Here is a 15,505-nt window from a genome sequence, read left to right as displayed (position 1 = left end):
CTTTTAAAAGGGTTGAAAAAGTATTTCTAGAAATTGTTTTTTTTGGGGGGGGGGGCTATTTCTCTTTTGAGGTTTCAAGATCTTCTGGATACACAAAAATAAAGACAGATATTCAATTTATTATATAGGATGTCCATTGTTATGATATGGCATTGTAAAGATTGAATTTGTTGATTGTCTAGTTACATGGTTATGCAGACTTCAAGCACCAACCAGGAATATTCTCAAATAGATTATTAAATACTAGTTGCCTCGTCTTTAGCGTGTAAGGAAAGGTGTGGCGAGGGTTGGGGGTTTAATTAGAATCTATAAGTACTTTTTATCAATGGGTGTTATATAATAAAATCTACTTAGTTACAGACTTTAAAAGTTGTTACAGATAATTTTCTATCTGACTATAAAGAAAACTAACCCCTTATTATTAATAAATCCTTATCTGTAAATCATATCTGTGTTTTGTTGAGACTGTTTATTAACAATAAATATAAGATGATTTTTTACATATTAGCTGCAATTACAGTTTAAATATTAACAATATAGCTTATGACCTCTCTGTACAAGAGAACAGAGCATAGAATAATCTAACAAATATAACTAAAATAGTGGATTATGAAGCTCCTGATGTGCACACCGATCTTTATCCTGATGATTATACTGCTCCTGATCTATGTAAGTTCCTAGATATAAAAATGGATAGATAAATGGGTATCTAGATATCTTTTTTTGTGATTATACTGTTCCTGATATTTGTAAGTTCATAGATATCAAGATAGATCGATAGAAAGCTGGGTATCTAAATATCTTTCCTTATGATTATACTGCTCCTTATATTTGTAAGTTCCTAGATATCAAAATAGATAGATATATTCCTGGGTGGCTAGATATTTTTCCTGATAATTTTCTTTTCTAAGTAAATCAGCTATATTTTCTTGAATTTTAGCAAGAAAATAAGATATTTCAACTAACGGAAAAACAAACTGACACATGGGCTAATATTAAATGTGAAATATGGACTAGCTTTGCTACTAAAAATAGATATGATTCACTAACTCAGCCACTTAATATCTTAATTAGGGTTGGGCCGGATATCCGGTGTGGCCGGATATCCGGCCGGATATCCGGCCATTTTCAATATCCGGCCGGATACCGGATATTGAAACTATCCGGCCGGATATCCGGCTCTATAATTTTTTATACTTTACACTAAAAATCTCTGCTTTTTAAAATCTTAAATGGCTATAATTTTCTAATTATTGAAGCTAGAAGAACATTTTTTCTGAATAAGTTTAACTTTATGTAAATTTATATAAGATTTCTGAAGAAATTTTTTTTTACTACTTTAATATCTGGTAATTTGGCCGGTTATCCGGCCGGATAACCGGATATTTGCCGGATATCCGGCGTTGGCCGGATATCCGGCCGGTTACCGGATATCCGGCATTTGAAATCAGCCGGATATCCGGTATCCGGTATCCAGCCAAAAAAGTATCCGGCCCAACCCTAATCTTAATCATAATAAAAAATCTATATCTATTTTAGTAAATGGTTATCCATCACACCCTACCTCAACCCATGAAGCACCTATCAGGCCCCATGATATCTCCATTACAACTGAACATGGATTTGACCAAGCCATACCTGCAGGAAAAGATGCAATCAATTAATTCAGATTAATTAAGATTCAACAGAAATATCTTATGAAATGATCTATATGAAATAACCAATTTTTTTTTAGATTAATCATGTCTAACAAAAATTAAGATGTTAATAATTTTCCTAATTTTACTTTTTTCTCAAATATTTCAATGAATTTTTCCTGTTGCCCTCCAAGAATTACTCTAGGTCACCTTATCAAATTATATAAATAGATTAGAACTTCCAAATCATTCTGAAATTACGCTGAGCATATTTTATCAATTAAAAAACGAGATTTTAATACCTGGGACCAATTCTATAAATTCTTTACATCTACATATTGTAGGATCTACTTACAATGCTGCACCAACTGATGCCTATGATCCTTACTATGACAACTTTGAGGATCCAATCAATTACTATGATGATAATCCTTACCCTGACTATGATCCACATTATGATTATGACACATTTGATTATCCTGAAGATATTTACAGCAGTGCTCCTGAAGTTTATGGTACTGGTGTTACTGAAGAATATTTAGGTATTCTTTTTTTTTATAAGAAATAAAATATTAATATGGTAGGTAGCTACTCTATACCTGTTCAATCTGTCTTTCTTATTGTCTGTCCTTCTATCTGTAATACTGATCCCTATTAAGTTCTCTTTTCCAAGAGTATCTTGCATTATACATATATCATTTTAACTCTCATGATTTTTGGCTCCACTCAATGAATACACTGAAAATTCCTGCTTTAGGTAGTACAACTGACAAAGATGTTGTAAACAACAGTCCTTATGATATTAGCTCTCCTGGTTTACATGATGGTATTGGTGAGGTATATGATTATAATGCAGATGATTCTATCACTGAGTATTATTCCCCAACACCTCATGATGAAACCAAATTTGATTTTACTGATACAGTCAGCAGCACAACTCCTTACCCTTTTAAAGATGAAATAAGCTTTAAGGAAACTCCAAAACCTGTGATTGAACGACCACATAAATCCAAAAGGCCTAAACCTACTTATAAACCACATAAAACAACAAGTACATCTGTACCAGTATACAAGCCTAAGCACAGAAAACCAAGACCCTATCCAATAAAGCTGGATCCTCCAAAACTCCACTCCTCCAAAGGTTCAAAGTTTTCTGTTCTAGATCTTCTACATGAAGTTGTACCTTTACCAAAACATAAAAAGCATCACAGGCATCGGCCTCATGATCAACTAAGAAAACGTCCCCATAAGCAAAGACATAGACCTAAGCAAGTTCATCCTAGTAATGAACCAGTTGAAACATACAGCACCAAGATTACAGTAGATGAGCCCATGTATTATGAGGATATTCAGTATCATACACCTAGTCCTTATGCTGAACATGATATTTATGCAACTGATGATGATAAAGAATATAAAGATTCATATGATGATGATAGTTCTTACTATAAGGATGAGTCATCTTATAAAGAATCATCAAAAGAGGTTGATTCCTATTACAAAGACTCTTTTGAAGATGATAGATCCTTCTCTAAAGATTCCAAATTTTCCAAGAAAGATAACTCTTATTACAAGGAACCATTAAAGGAAAATGAATATTACTACAAAGAATCATCAACTACGTCTACAAGCTATGATGATGATGATACATATTACAAAAAAGGATCTAACAATGATGAGGTTTATTTTAAAAGACCCGAAAAGGAATATGAAGAAAAGGATGAAGTTTACTACAGGAAACCTGACAAAGAATATACAAGAGATGAAATATATTACCAGAAACCTGATAAAATTAAAGAAGAAACAGTTTATTATAAAAGCCCTGACTACTCCAATTACTATAAGCCCGGAGAATTCTCAAGAAATGTGAACCAATACACCCCAACCACAACTGAAATAATACCAGAGCTGAAGGATGTCATCAAAACTGTGGATTGGAATGTTAAAGATTTTACCCAGTGGAAAGAGAATTTGGTAGAGGAGGACTATCCATACTACTATTCTAACCCAGATCTACCTCCAACATTGGTTGACAGGGGACCAGCTAAATCTGCGTCTTATCAAGGCGGCACATCTGCTGGATCTTCCTATAGTAGAGAATCATTACAAACTCCATCAAACATAAATTTCAAGGGACAAATCGTGTTTTTTTGTTAAAAATTCATTTAATATATTTTTAAACAAGTGGCTGCGCCTATTCAAAGAAGTAGAAAGGGGATATAAGAATATCTGAAACGAGTAAAAATAAAATAGTCATAAACTTTATTGGTTTATATAATGAAAATGGAAATGGATGTATCCATAGTAAATTGATTTATTTTTTTTCTTTGTAAGTTTAATTTATTAAAAAACGCTTTCCTATCCTAGCCATATTCAAACCTAGCCTAATCTGTCAAAACCTGAAACATTTGTTACGTTGTTTAGTTTAAAAAATACATATCAATAAAAGACAAAACAAAATCATTTTGTCAATCAGTACGAGCCAACAACCCCGAGGGTCGTCAGTTCCTCGTTACCTGCGGAGCCCCCGATACCTAACCCATTTGTAGTAGTCAACAGTTTTCCCCCGGCTCCAGTGCACGCACCTGTCCCATTTCAACAATCTGAAACTACCTACTATAGGCATAAATGATATCTTTAATATGCTTTTTAAAATACAATAGTAACTGCGCCCCTAGTATCTAGCTTAAAACCATTAAAAGACTTAAAACTTAACCCTAGTATCTAATGGCTTTTAATTCTTTTGGGAAGGAATGAAATATGCTGAAATCATTCCAAAGACTTTAATTTAAAAAAGAACAGCTTAATTTCCATAGGAGCCATGTGAGGTTATTTGTTTAGTGGTTAGTGAGATCTTAACAGACAACCACAAATATCTTGTTACTTTTTATAATACTATTGAAAGAAACGTCTGACTTGAGCCAGCCAAGGCATTCCCTCTACTATAGGACATATCACAAAAGTTAGAAATTTATAGTCTGTATGCCACTGTATGATTTATGACATCGCTCTTATGAATGTTGTCATCCTTTTTAAAAATCTATTTACTTAAGTAGATGAAAAAAGCAGTAAAATGCCCGCCCCTCCCATTTTTTATTGGGGGTGGGGGGGGGGGGTAATACCCTCCTCCAAATCCCTGATATAATAGAATGCAATTAAGATATCATTTATTTACAGAGAACCAAAGTACATTGCTCCAGAACCATTTTCACTTAGCTTTGACGATTGGCTCAAAGGTTTTCATTATATTTTGACTTTTGTATCCTACACGAGAATTGTGTTCTATAATTCTTAGTATCACTCAATTTATATCTAAGTAACTATGCAACATGATGAGTATTTGTTTGTATAATAAACATTGTCTTTTCCAGTTCTTTTATATTATTTACTGGTTTTTGTTTATTTTTGACACTTTTTGTTTTGTTACGTCTCTATTGTAAACTTAATCTTAATATTATTTATATTATGCCTTCAATTTTATCCTTGTATGTTTGGACAACATGTAGTCTTGGTTTGAATTCTGTGGGGCTCTACAAAAATTGATAGTTTTTGAAAAAATGACCCAATTTTAATTTTCAAATATTCATTTAAAGCAAAACATAATGATCAATTTAAAAAGGATCCGGAGTGGATTTATTTGGAGTACCTTCAAATACAGGAAATAATTAAAGGCCGTCTAGAAATTCACTTATTTTTTTCATCCTTTCTCTTTCTATCAGTATTTCTTTGTCTTTTATACGCGTTTACTCAAGCTTCCACTCATCAGCTACCTGTAAAATTTTAAAAGCTTATAAAAATCTGCTAACTCTGTATAAACTGATCCTAATATCATAATTTTATTAAACATCTAAAATTAACTATCTATTCTATATTTTAATATATTTCTTTAACTAAAAAACATTGATGTCTATAATTATCTTAACTCCAGTAATGTCTTATGAGCTGCCTTTCCTCTCCAACAATAACCCGGCTCCGTTTGATTACGGTGCTCTGGTCAAGAGTAGTTATGATGCTCCAGTAAAGAGTAATTATGGGGCTCCGGGTAGCAGTGATTACGTTGCTCCAGTTAGGAGTGAATATGGTGCCCCTGTCACGTATGACAAACTTATAGGTAATAATATCAATATTTTATAATCTGTTTGTTCTAAACTTTCATGATTAAAAAGAAATGTTTTTAATACTTTCAATCTTTCCTTACATAATTAATAACAACAACTTATACAAATTGTTATGTAAATAGAAACTTATGCTTAATGTGTTTATCTAAAGTAACAAGAAAATTGGTAGTTTTTTTTCTTTGAAGGTTTTAGGTAAATTATGGTTTTCCTTAACTGTAGGTAGAAGACAATTTTACTATTGAATAAGGGTGATGTGGTGTTCAATTTATCATCATGAAAATTAATAATGAAACTAAATGATAAAACGAATATAATTCTTCAAAATGAGTTTGAAGCGTCCAAAGACATGTAAAACATAAAAAGCGTTTTAAAACTAATTAGAATTATTATTAAGGTCCCGCCGCGCCGCCAAAGCCCTATATTTTTAAAAGCTCAACTTCAGATAAACTAGTTGAGGACTCTGGTTCGAATCTCAAGACCAAGCAGGCGGATATTGTCTATGGATCTGGACAGGTATCATCCTTGTGTACGATGTCTCTCTATAAGAATATTTTTTATTAATCTATGAAATTGTTAATAGTGAGTTTCTTTTTGTAGAGAAGTTTAGTTTTTGGGAAGGTTTATAATCTATTTACAAATGTTATGTTTTATTGACAGTGTCTGTGGTTAGAAAGATATAAATTATATGATTAATTCTGCTTTTTGACTAATTAACTCATTGGGAGCTCATTTTGTTTTATTTTAGACAAGTGGTACAGGCTTTAGTGTGCTGACAGAAAGTCCTTTAAAGGCAAGCTTCAGCATAGTTCCAGATCCACTTGGAGGCACTGGCAGCTTTAGCTTCCTCCAGGATCAAAATGGAGCCACTGGCAATGGAGCTCATAACATTTTCTTCACGGTTAATAATAACCCTCAGGTCAGAGATATAGAGATAGACAGACAGGCATATAGACTGACAGGCAGATAGACAGAAAGATAGACAGAAATAAAGACAGAAAGAAAACAGATAGACAGACAGGCAGACAGATAGGGAGACAGACAGACAGAAAGACAGAAAACAGACAGACAGACAGACAGTCAGAACACCAGACAAACAGACAAACAAAGAGACAAAAAGACAGACAGACAAATAGAGGGACAGACAGACATACAGTCACAGACAGACAGTCAGACATAAATAAATACATATAAATAGACAGATAAAAAGATTGAAAGAAGGAAGATAGATAGATATAATGTTGTTTTACAATTCATTTAAATCAGGTTGTAAGCCCAGTAAAGAGAAAAGCCAACCCCTTGGAAATAGAAGAAAACCCAACCAACAACGAGAACGCCAAATCCTCATATAAACCCAAAAATAACCTCCCCTCTTACAAGCCTTCAGAGTCAACTCAACATGGACCACTAAAACCCAAGCTGCCGGTTATAAATTATGACCCACCTTATAAATTCTGGAAAATGCCTAAATATGTTCAAACCCCACCCAAGGCAAAGTATTTTGAATAAAAAAATTCTTAACCGTGAAGAAAACTCATGTCTTATATGGGTTTTTCATAATCTTCAAAGTAAAAAGTTTGTTCGTTTGTATTACTGCAGTTTTTTTTGATATATTTTAGTTTCATTATGTAAAAGTGTACAATTTAAAATAATCAATAGAAAACAGGTCTGAAAATTTGGAATTAACATTTGATAGATATCATTTGACTTAAAAACAATAGGATAAATTTTGATTTAGGTATTCGAGGTCTAATGTCAAATATAACTAAAATATAAATATATTTATAAACTTTCAAAGTCTCATATTTTTAAAACTTACCTGTCATTTTTTGTGAGCTAGATTTGAAATACTTTCATGAAAAAGGGACCTTCCCATCGAAGACCACGCAAGCCCAAGCCCGTGGTAGCTAGCAGGGCTAAGGGTTCCATATGGAAGAGTTTAAGAAATATTGCAGGCAAGGTGGCAGCTCCCTTTGATATGATTGGTAATTATTTCATTTAGAGCAATAGAGGAAATTGATAAAGGATGACCATATGTCTCTCCGAATGCTTATTAAAATCTCTATCACGGATGATCAAAGTAAAGAGAGAGAAAAATTTAAAAATAAACAGCAAATATATAGTGGCAAAGTATAATATTATTCAACAAATAAATTTAAAGTGTGTTTAACTTGGCACCCCTCTTGGCTGTTTTAGGGGAGTGTGTATCATTGGTGTTTAAACCCATTTATGCAGGCCTTTGAGTGAAAGTATTAAAACATTTTCATAGGATCGCAGTTTCTCTACATATAACAAGTGCATTCGACCGACCATCCTTCCATCTATTATCAAATTTATTAATTTTTGTAAATATTTTTCTATAAAACTATATTTTAGCCTCTGGAACAGAAACTATTGAGGACGTAGAGCGACTCCCCACCACAGAGGCGTACATACAAGCTAGAGAGGATGTTGGGGAGACATTTCAAAAAGGAAATTTAAATAGAAGCAAAGGGAAAAAAAGTTTAAATAGTCAATTCAAAGTTGGACCAAAAGGAGCACATTTTAGGAATAATCCAAACACATTATTTGTTCAAATCAGATAGCTTATATACGATTTGTGAGCTATGTAAATCTTTGTAAAGCTTCTCTAAAATAATTTACTCAATTAGTTTATTGGCTAGCGAGATCTTAACGGACAAACAAAAATCTTACTGCTTTAAAATTACAGGATTTATATAAATTTTGCTTCTATTTTTAATTAAACTTTGAAGTCTATGATGGTACCTATGGAATGAAAACAGCTGATTATATGAGTACAAAGCAGCTGAAAAACGACGGTATTAACTTTAAAGACCTCCTAGAGCCGCCACGAACCGCCAAGTCGCTAACCAGCTTCTATGATCTCCTGAATCTCAGCAACGAAGATTTTTCTGCCGATTACAGGTTTGTTTTGTTAGTAGCGTAGCTACTTTATAAATATTCAGGAAGGGAGTGGCCATGTTTAAACCTTTGAACTCCTAATTTAAATCAATTTTAAGAAGGATTGATAAGGTTTATCATTATTGGGGATGTATATCTATTATTGACCTTCATTGTCTTTTTCCTTAAGAACCCTGATGTTTAGATAGAAATTTGGTAATATAATTAGCTAATAGTGTCTGTTTCAGTGATCTATATGGACTCCTACAACCACGACGCTCCAGCCACGACGTATACTCTCAACCCAGCGAGGTACAAGCCACATACATAGCCGTGGAGCCACACTATTATATCAACACAAACTTCCACACTATCAACTCTTCTAACCTCACTAGTTTGTCATTAAAAAACAGTGAACATAAGAAAAATATTAATGAAATAGACTGGGATATATTCAGCAACAATAATAATAATAATAATGATAATATTGATATCAACATTGATGATAAAAGTGTTTCTGAAAATGAGCTATCTATTGAGAACTTTGACTATTATAAATCAAATCATCTAGAGCATGAAACAAGTTTAAAAGTAGTGAATTCAACTGTTCCAAGCACATCTAATGACATTCCTAGTGCTAATTTTTCTAATAATGTTTCTTCTTGTAAAAATTTGACCATTTTATTGACAGTGCTAGTCTCGAACCAAATGCTCACTTGCTGATATTTTATATTTTTTTTGTACCTTATTAGAAAAAGTATTATAAATTAATAAATTTTATTTAACACATGTATTTTTACTTTTTAATGTGCTTTCCCTCAAAGTGCCCAACGATCACTCCCCTCTTTATTTTTAAATATAAGGTGCAGATAGCTTTTTCTCAGCTCTAACTACTCGGGTTAATCTGTACCCAATATAACCTAACCTTACCTTAAGATAAAACTCTATTACATGAAAAACGACGCCTTCCCCCCTACGTTATTTACATTTTTTTTATAAGTGGGAGAGTTCTGTACTCGGTAGGCATTCTGAGGGAAACGGCCTCTCTTTATACAAGAAAGAATGAAGATAAAGAAAGAAAATTATATTGATAAGTAGTGTAACCATCTAAACTCTTTTTTTTCATAACAGACGGCTTCGCCTTTTAAGTGGGGGATGTTACCGAAACTTTTGATCTACCGTTTGCGAGATCTTACACACACAGACGCAAAGAGTTGTAGTTGTGAGACTAAATACCTATAGATTGAAATAAAATCACCCAACCTTCATATGATTATGGAATAATTTTAAGATTTGCCCTTAACAAGTTCAATCTAGAAAAAATCAAGTTTTGCCAAAAGAAAAAATAAGGTTTTGGAATTTTAACTACTAAAATATGTTTTTAACTTTTGCAGGGGGTAATTTTGCAACTTTTAATCTAGTGCATAATTTTAGCAGATGATTGTACTCTTAACAGGGAAAGGGAAAATATCTTGAATTTTTTTTACGAAAATGGCCTAAAACCATTTATAAATAAAGATTTCTGAAAAGCACAACTTAATATTGCAAGAAGGGGCGAAAATTTAATTTTCAATGAGCTAAACTTTAGTTTAATTAAACTTTATCAATTGTCTACCCTTATTACCCTTTTATTGGGTTTTTAGAAAAAAATGGGAGGATAATCCGACTACATTATTGGTTTTATTTGTGTATACATTTTGGTACGAAAGGACATCTTTAAAATTTTATCTTGTATACAATAAATGCATTCCTTTGGTCCAAAAATTTTAACGGTCATGTTATGGGATTGATTTATACATATTAATATGTAATAAGCTGTACATTAATGTTTCTGATTTTCCAATTTTTACTATTTATTTTTTAATAAATTTATATCTGTCCGGTTAACATTGAGTAGTAAACTGGTCGCCGTAAAACTATAGGTGTACATTCAAGTCTGCAGATGTACAGGGATGCAGTTATAAATCTTAATAGACACATTCTCTCATTTATTGATCTATACGTGGGACAACATCCATAAAAGGGAAGCTTTAAAATCAGAAGGACAAATTGAAAAAATCTTGTAGAGTGTCAGAACTTAATAGACAGAGCATTGTAAGTCTAAACAAAATTGTACGTAAATTTGTTGCAAAATTGCTTACAGGGTGCCGTAAAAGGACATACTTTTATTTCATGACTTGATTTTAAAGATGCCTCGCTTATGATATTGTACCTTGTTGTTCTAGGAATCATTATTCCAAAAATCAGATAAATATGATAATTATATCATATAAAAAATTTTATGTTTTAAATCAATATACGGACTCTCTGGTGATTATTATAGAGTTGATATTCTTCACAAATTGTACCTAACTGTTCAAGGAATTAAAGCAAATGGCTAACCTTTACCTTCACACATGGAAATATTTACGATCATTCCTATCTTTGAATTAAAAACTATTTTAATTCGGAAATGAGCGCACACCATGTCGTTTTGCTGCTAAACTCAAGAATCTTTAGGGACAAGACAATGGACGATAAATAATCTACATCCCTTCTGTAATTAAAATTATTTGTGGAAAGTTTTGGTCACTTCTATTTTGTACAACTTAGTAAATATTCAATAGAAGTACCTAAAGTTTTTAATCCAATGTTTTTATAAAATTTTGGGTACCAGCATAATTATCCGTCCAATATTCCTTCCCATCTGTTTAAAATCCATGAATAATTTGACCTTGAAGAAAAGTGGTGCAATGAGAAAAAGAAAATGGGAAGATTGACCAGTCAACTACAGGGTGTTCCACAAATAGGAAGATTGACCAGTCAACTACATGGTGTTCCACAAATAGGAAGATTGACCAGTCAACAACATGGTGTCCACAAATAGGAAGATTGACCAGTCAACTACTGGGTGTCCCACAAATAGGAAGATTGACCAGTCAACTACAGGGTGTCCCACAAATGGGAAGATTGACCAGTCAACTACTGGGTGTCCCACAAATATGAAGATTGACTAGTTAACTGCTGGGTGTCCCAAAAATAGGAAGTTTGACCAGTCAACTACTGGTTGTCCCACAAATAGGAAGATTGATCAGAAAATTCAACAAATAGAACCGAAAACAATTGATTAACTACAAGTAGATAAAATAGATTTCACATGTTTTCTTGTAGAATAATAAAATTATGTATGTATATTGTATACGGGATTTTCCAAAATATAAAAGAGGTCATTAGCTTAGTAAACATTCGAAGGATCAAAAATAAAATTTGAAGATTTTATTCTATTCATTTTTGGCTGATTTTCCTACACTAAATACAAATCACAAGAATAAGTTAAAACTGAAGAAAAATTTGAAAGAAATGCAATTATTTTGAGACACCCTGTATAATATAGTAGACTTGGGCAGCACCGACCAATAACGACGACGTGCACTTTAGAAAATAGGGGAGGATAAAGTCCAAGTGGTTGGTTGGTTGTTTTTAGGCCGGAAAATCAGGAATTTTCAGTTTTATCCCGAGGCATAGGAATAAGCAATTAACCTCAAAAAGTGTTTTCATATCTTAATCCTTATGTTAGAGTAACAGGATGTGGGCGTGTATTAAAGGGTCCCGTTCTTTATTGTAAATCTTCTTTTTACTTCAAATGTTGAAAGTGTAGGGTCGAATTACCCCAACCACTCTTGTCTTATGTGCCTCTAGATGCCTCTAGGAGTAAAACATAATTTACAAGAGTTTTAGTTAAAACTTAGGAAAAAGCTTAGGTGTATGTATACCTACCTATTAACATGTTGTAGATGACAGAATGCCTGTACAATAGTAAGATAGGTACGTATACCTTCAAAATAAATGAATAGTCACTTCAAAAAAAAAATTCTAACCTTATTTTTCTACGAATCATTTTAAGAGCCAACTTGCCTTTCTTAAATTTAATTTTGTGTGCGTGAGTGTGTATGTGTGTGTGTGGTTGCCCTTGCCCGAAGCTACTCCCTCTCCCACTACGTCTCTCCCTCTAGCTTTCCTTCTATTTCTTTTAAATATACTAGTTCCTTTGTCCCTAGCCTCAAGGGGATGGCGAATGAGGTCGAGAAAATAGCCTAACACTACCCAAAGACAAAAACACAAATTTCCTGAAAAGTACAACTAATTCGAAAATACAGTTTCCGAGATCTTTGGCTTTGGATAGGACATAGTTCTTTAGGTATAAGACAATGAACGTTAATTTAATATACATCCCAATGATAATAAACAAAATTACCCCTTCTGTATAATGAAATTATTGGTTTCAAAGTTTTGAAACAGCTAGTTTGGAACCAACCAATTAAATTTGAATAAAGTCACCTAAAGTTATTAAGCCAATGAATAAGATAACATGATTTCTTTGGGTATCGTGCAGTAATTTACTGTAAAATAACCCCTCCCTCCCTAAAGATTTCTTTTTCTCTCTTCCTCTTTCTTAAAATCTTTATTTTCGAATGATTTAATATGCATGGTTGGAAGAAACATAGACAGCAAATTAAACTCGTTCTACTATTTGTTGGATTACAAATAGCCATCGCTAATAATTAATTTATCTCTTTTTTTATAATTGCTGTTTAAAATAAACTTAAATTTGAAAATTTTATATTTTTTAATTTAGTAAAGCTAAACTTAAAACAATATGTAGCGGCTTCGATTTGAGTATCTGTTATTGTTTTTAAGCTTCATCCCTTGGGGTGAAGCCTCTAGGGGCAGGAATAGAAGCAACGTGGTAATTTAGGAAGTTATGTGTTTTTGTAACTTAAGATCCAAGAAACTGCTTTACCTATTAGTGCTCTATTTCAGGGATACTTAATATAGGCTTTTTTTGAAGGGTGGTAGAAAAACCAACCTATCTATCTATCTATCTCCCCCCCCGCCTTCCATCCCCCCCCCCCCACTCCCAAAAAAGTATTTAGTGTTTTAAAACCAACCCTTTTCTCTTCATAGGGGAACCCAGTAAAAGTGTCTGACTATGACGTCAGAAAAAATTAACAATTAACCAATGAGAGACCTCTATATATTTTACCATTGGTCAATTACAGTGAATACTGGCTTCTCATTGGTTAAATGTTATTTTTTTCTACGTCATAGTTCGACACTTTTACGAGGTTCTTCATAGGGTTGAAGGCTCAAATGGAGCCTAGGGGCGAAGCAACTGGTATATAACTAAAAAGTATCAAATAACAAGGATTACAACATCCATAAAAGAGAAGCTAAGAAACGGTATGACAAACGAACATTAACAGTTGTAGAGTGTCAGAACTGAAAAAGTAGAATATTAATGCATAAGTCTAAATAAAATGGTCAGTGAATTTGTTGCAAAACTTCTTAAATACTGTTTAAGGACATACTTACATTTTTAGGAATCATAGAAATGCTTATAATCATTATAGAGTTGATACACTTCCTAAATCGTACCTTATTTTTATATTAATCATTATGCAAAGTTTGAAATCGATAAGACAATTCTAACTCGATTAAATTAACGAAAAGAGCTAACTGTCCCGGACGACCCTAATTATAGAAAAGCTTCGCTGAAATAAGACATACAAAAATGTTGTTATCTATTGATCATGTATCTTAACAATACAAAAAGCACAATACCATAATTGTTGTAATGATATGTATTGATAAAATTATCATCAATGTAATTTGATCGAAATATGTGTGTGAAAAGTTGTATTTATTGCTACAATATAATTTACTTTTTCTGTGAGTATATAAATAATAATATAAATTAATGAAGCAAAGCCAAATAAAAAAAGATGGACAAACTAACAGAGTTCAGTTATTATAAAAAGAGAGAGAAAGAGAATATGCTATAAATCAAATATCAACAAATCAAATATTACAAAACATTTATGAAAAAAAAGAATTTATGTCTTTTAAAGCATAAACGACAGACCGACGGACCAAGTAGATTATATACTGGGTGCTCATTGGTATAGGGAATCTTCACTTAAAAAAATAGTTGGTTATCTTAAATTGCAGCCGAGAAAATGCCATTTCCCCTAAGCAATACGGACGTTCGGATGGACTGACGAACATGTGTATATACGAACAGACTAAGTTCATTTTAAAGTAGGTACGCTACTAAAAATAAAAAAAACATATAAATTACCCTCAAATTCAATAAAAACCAACAAGGCGATGTACCTTGGACTGTAAATCCTACTTTTACCTAATGTTTAAAATCATCTCATTTTGAGACTTTGATCACTTCTTGATTAGGTGGTACAAATCAGCAGTGTCTAAACATTTCCACAATTATTTTTTCTACAAATTAAAGGGATATTTGTTTCCCTCAATTAATTGCCCATTATCCTATTAATTAAGAATCCTGATCAAAACTATTTTTTAGCAAAAGATCTTTTCCGTACTGTTGTGCATGTGTGTGTGTGTGTGTAATTTTTAATTAACATTTCACATCTAATAGACATCACACAGAGTTATGTGTAATATCTGCATGCTGTGAGTCATATGAATGATGTTTTCCTTGTTCATAGCACAGCTTTCCTCAAATTATGTTTCTCTGTCTGTGTGAGATTTTAATCAAGAAGAAGGATGTTTGTTCGTCCTGGTGAAGCTTAAGATCTCGCTAACAGATGGATCCATAGGATTTGGTAATTATGGAATTTATCTACTGGTCATAGCATGTTTTTATGCTATTATCCTAAGATGTTGGATACTGTCCTTTTGAAAAAATTTCACTCTACTTCCTACAAGAAATTGATGTCCCTATAGTGTATTTAATTTTATCCACGATTTAACTTACACCCACCAACCCCTCTCTTGATTTTTGATAGATTATTATGGAATTAGAGCATTGTAAAAAAATTAAAAGATAAATTTCCT

The 15,505-nt window shown here is 32.6% G+C and overlaps 3 protein-coding genes across 3 annotated transcripts; all 3 read left to right on the top strand.

The window, feature by feature from the left end:
* Positions 1–1,805: 1,805 nt before the first annotated feature.
* On the top strand, positions 1,806–3,819 carry LOC145326563 (uncharacterized). Its single transcript, XM_080169933.1, has 3 exons — positions 1,806–1,842; positions 1,982–2,179; positions 2,395–3,819. The coding sequence occupies exons 1-3, from the start codon at positions 1,806–1,808 to the stop codon at positions 3,792–3,794; spliced, it is 1,635 nt and encodes a 544-aa protein (XP_080026059.1). The 3' UTR covers positions 3,795–3,819.
* Positions 3,820–4,815: 996 nt separating this feature from the next.
* LOC145326562 (uncharacterized) lies at positions 4,816–8,337 on the top strand. Its single transcript, XM_080169932.1, has 8 exons — positions 4,816–4,873; positions 5,257–5,295; positions 5,566–5,748; positions 6,150–6,268; positions 6,501–6,671; positions 7,019–7,243; positions 7,617–7,737; positions 8,129–8,337. The coding sequence occupies exons 3-8, from the start codon at positions 5,568–5,570 to the stop codon at positions 8,335–8,337; spliced, it is 1,026 nt and encodes a 341-aa protein (XP_080026058.1). The 5' UTR covers positions 4,816–4,873; positions 5,257–5,295; positions 5,566–5,567.
* A 173-nt stretch (positions 8,338–8,510) lies between these two features.
* On the top strand, positions 8,511–9,440 carry LOC145326467 (uncharacterized). The gene is made up of 2 exons (XM_080169826.1): positions 8,511–8,677; positions 8,902–9,440. Exons 1-2 carry the CDS (start codon positions 8,526–8,528, stop codon positions 9,374–9,376), a joined length of 627 nt encoding a protein of 208 aa, XP_080025952.1. The 5' UTR covers positions 8,511–8,525; the 3' UTR covers positions 9,377–9,440.
* Positions 9,441–15,505: the final 6,065 nt, after the last annotated feature.

The sequence above is a fragment of the Acartia tonsa genome, chromosome 8 (assembly GCF_053477335.1).
Source record: "Acartia tonsa isolate MP-2025a chromosome 8, ASM5347733v1, whole genome shotgun sequence".
Classification (NCBI taxonomy): Eukaryota; Metazoa; Arthropoda; class Copepoda; order Calanoida; family Acartiidae; genus Acartia; species Acartia tonsa.
Note: the sequence above shows the minus strand (reverse complement) of the source record. Positions and strands in the feature narration are given on the sequence as shown.

Coding starts and splice junctions, on each gene's coding strand:
- LOC145326563 (XM_080169933.1), top strand. CDS start 1,806: ATGAATTTTTCCTGTTGCCCTCCAAGAATTACTCTAG. Junction 1,843..1,981: donor CCCTCCAAGAATTACTCTAG/GTCACCTTATCA, acceptor TACATATTGTAG/GATCTACTTACAATGCTGCA. Junction 2,180..2,394: donor TGTTACTGAAGAATATTTAG/GTATTCTTTTTT, acceptor TTCCTGCTTTAG/GTAGTACAACTGACAAAGAT.
- LOC145326562 (XM_080169932.1), top strand. CDS start 5,568: ATGTCTTATGAGCTGCCTTTCCTCTCCAACAATAACCCGGCTCCGTTT. Junction 6,269..6,500: donor TTGTCTATGGATCTGGACAG/GTATCATCCTTG, acceptor GTTTTATTTTAG/ACAAGTGGTACAGGCTTTAG. Junction 7,738..8,128: donor AGCTCCCTTTGATATGATTG/GTAATTATTTCA, acceptor ACTATATTTTAG/CCTCTGGAACAGAAACTATT.
- LOC145326467 (XM_080169826.1), top strand. CDS start 8,526: ATGAAAACAGCTGATTATATGAGTACAAAGCAGCTGAAAAACGACGGT. Junction 8,678..8,901: donor GATTTTTCTGCCGATTACAG/GTTTGTTTTGTT, acceptor TGTCTGTTTCAG/TGATCTATATGGACTCCTAC.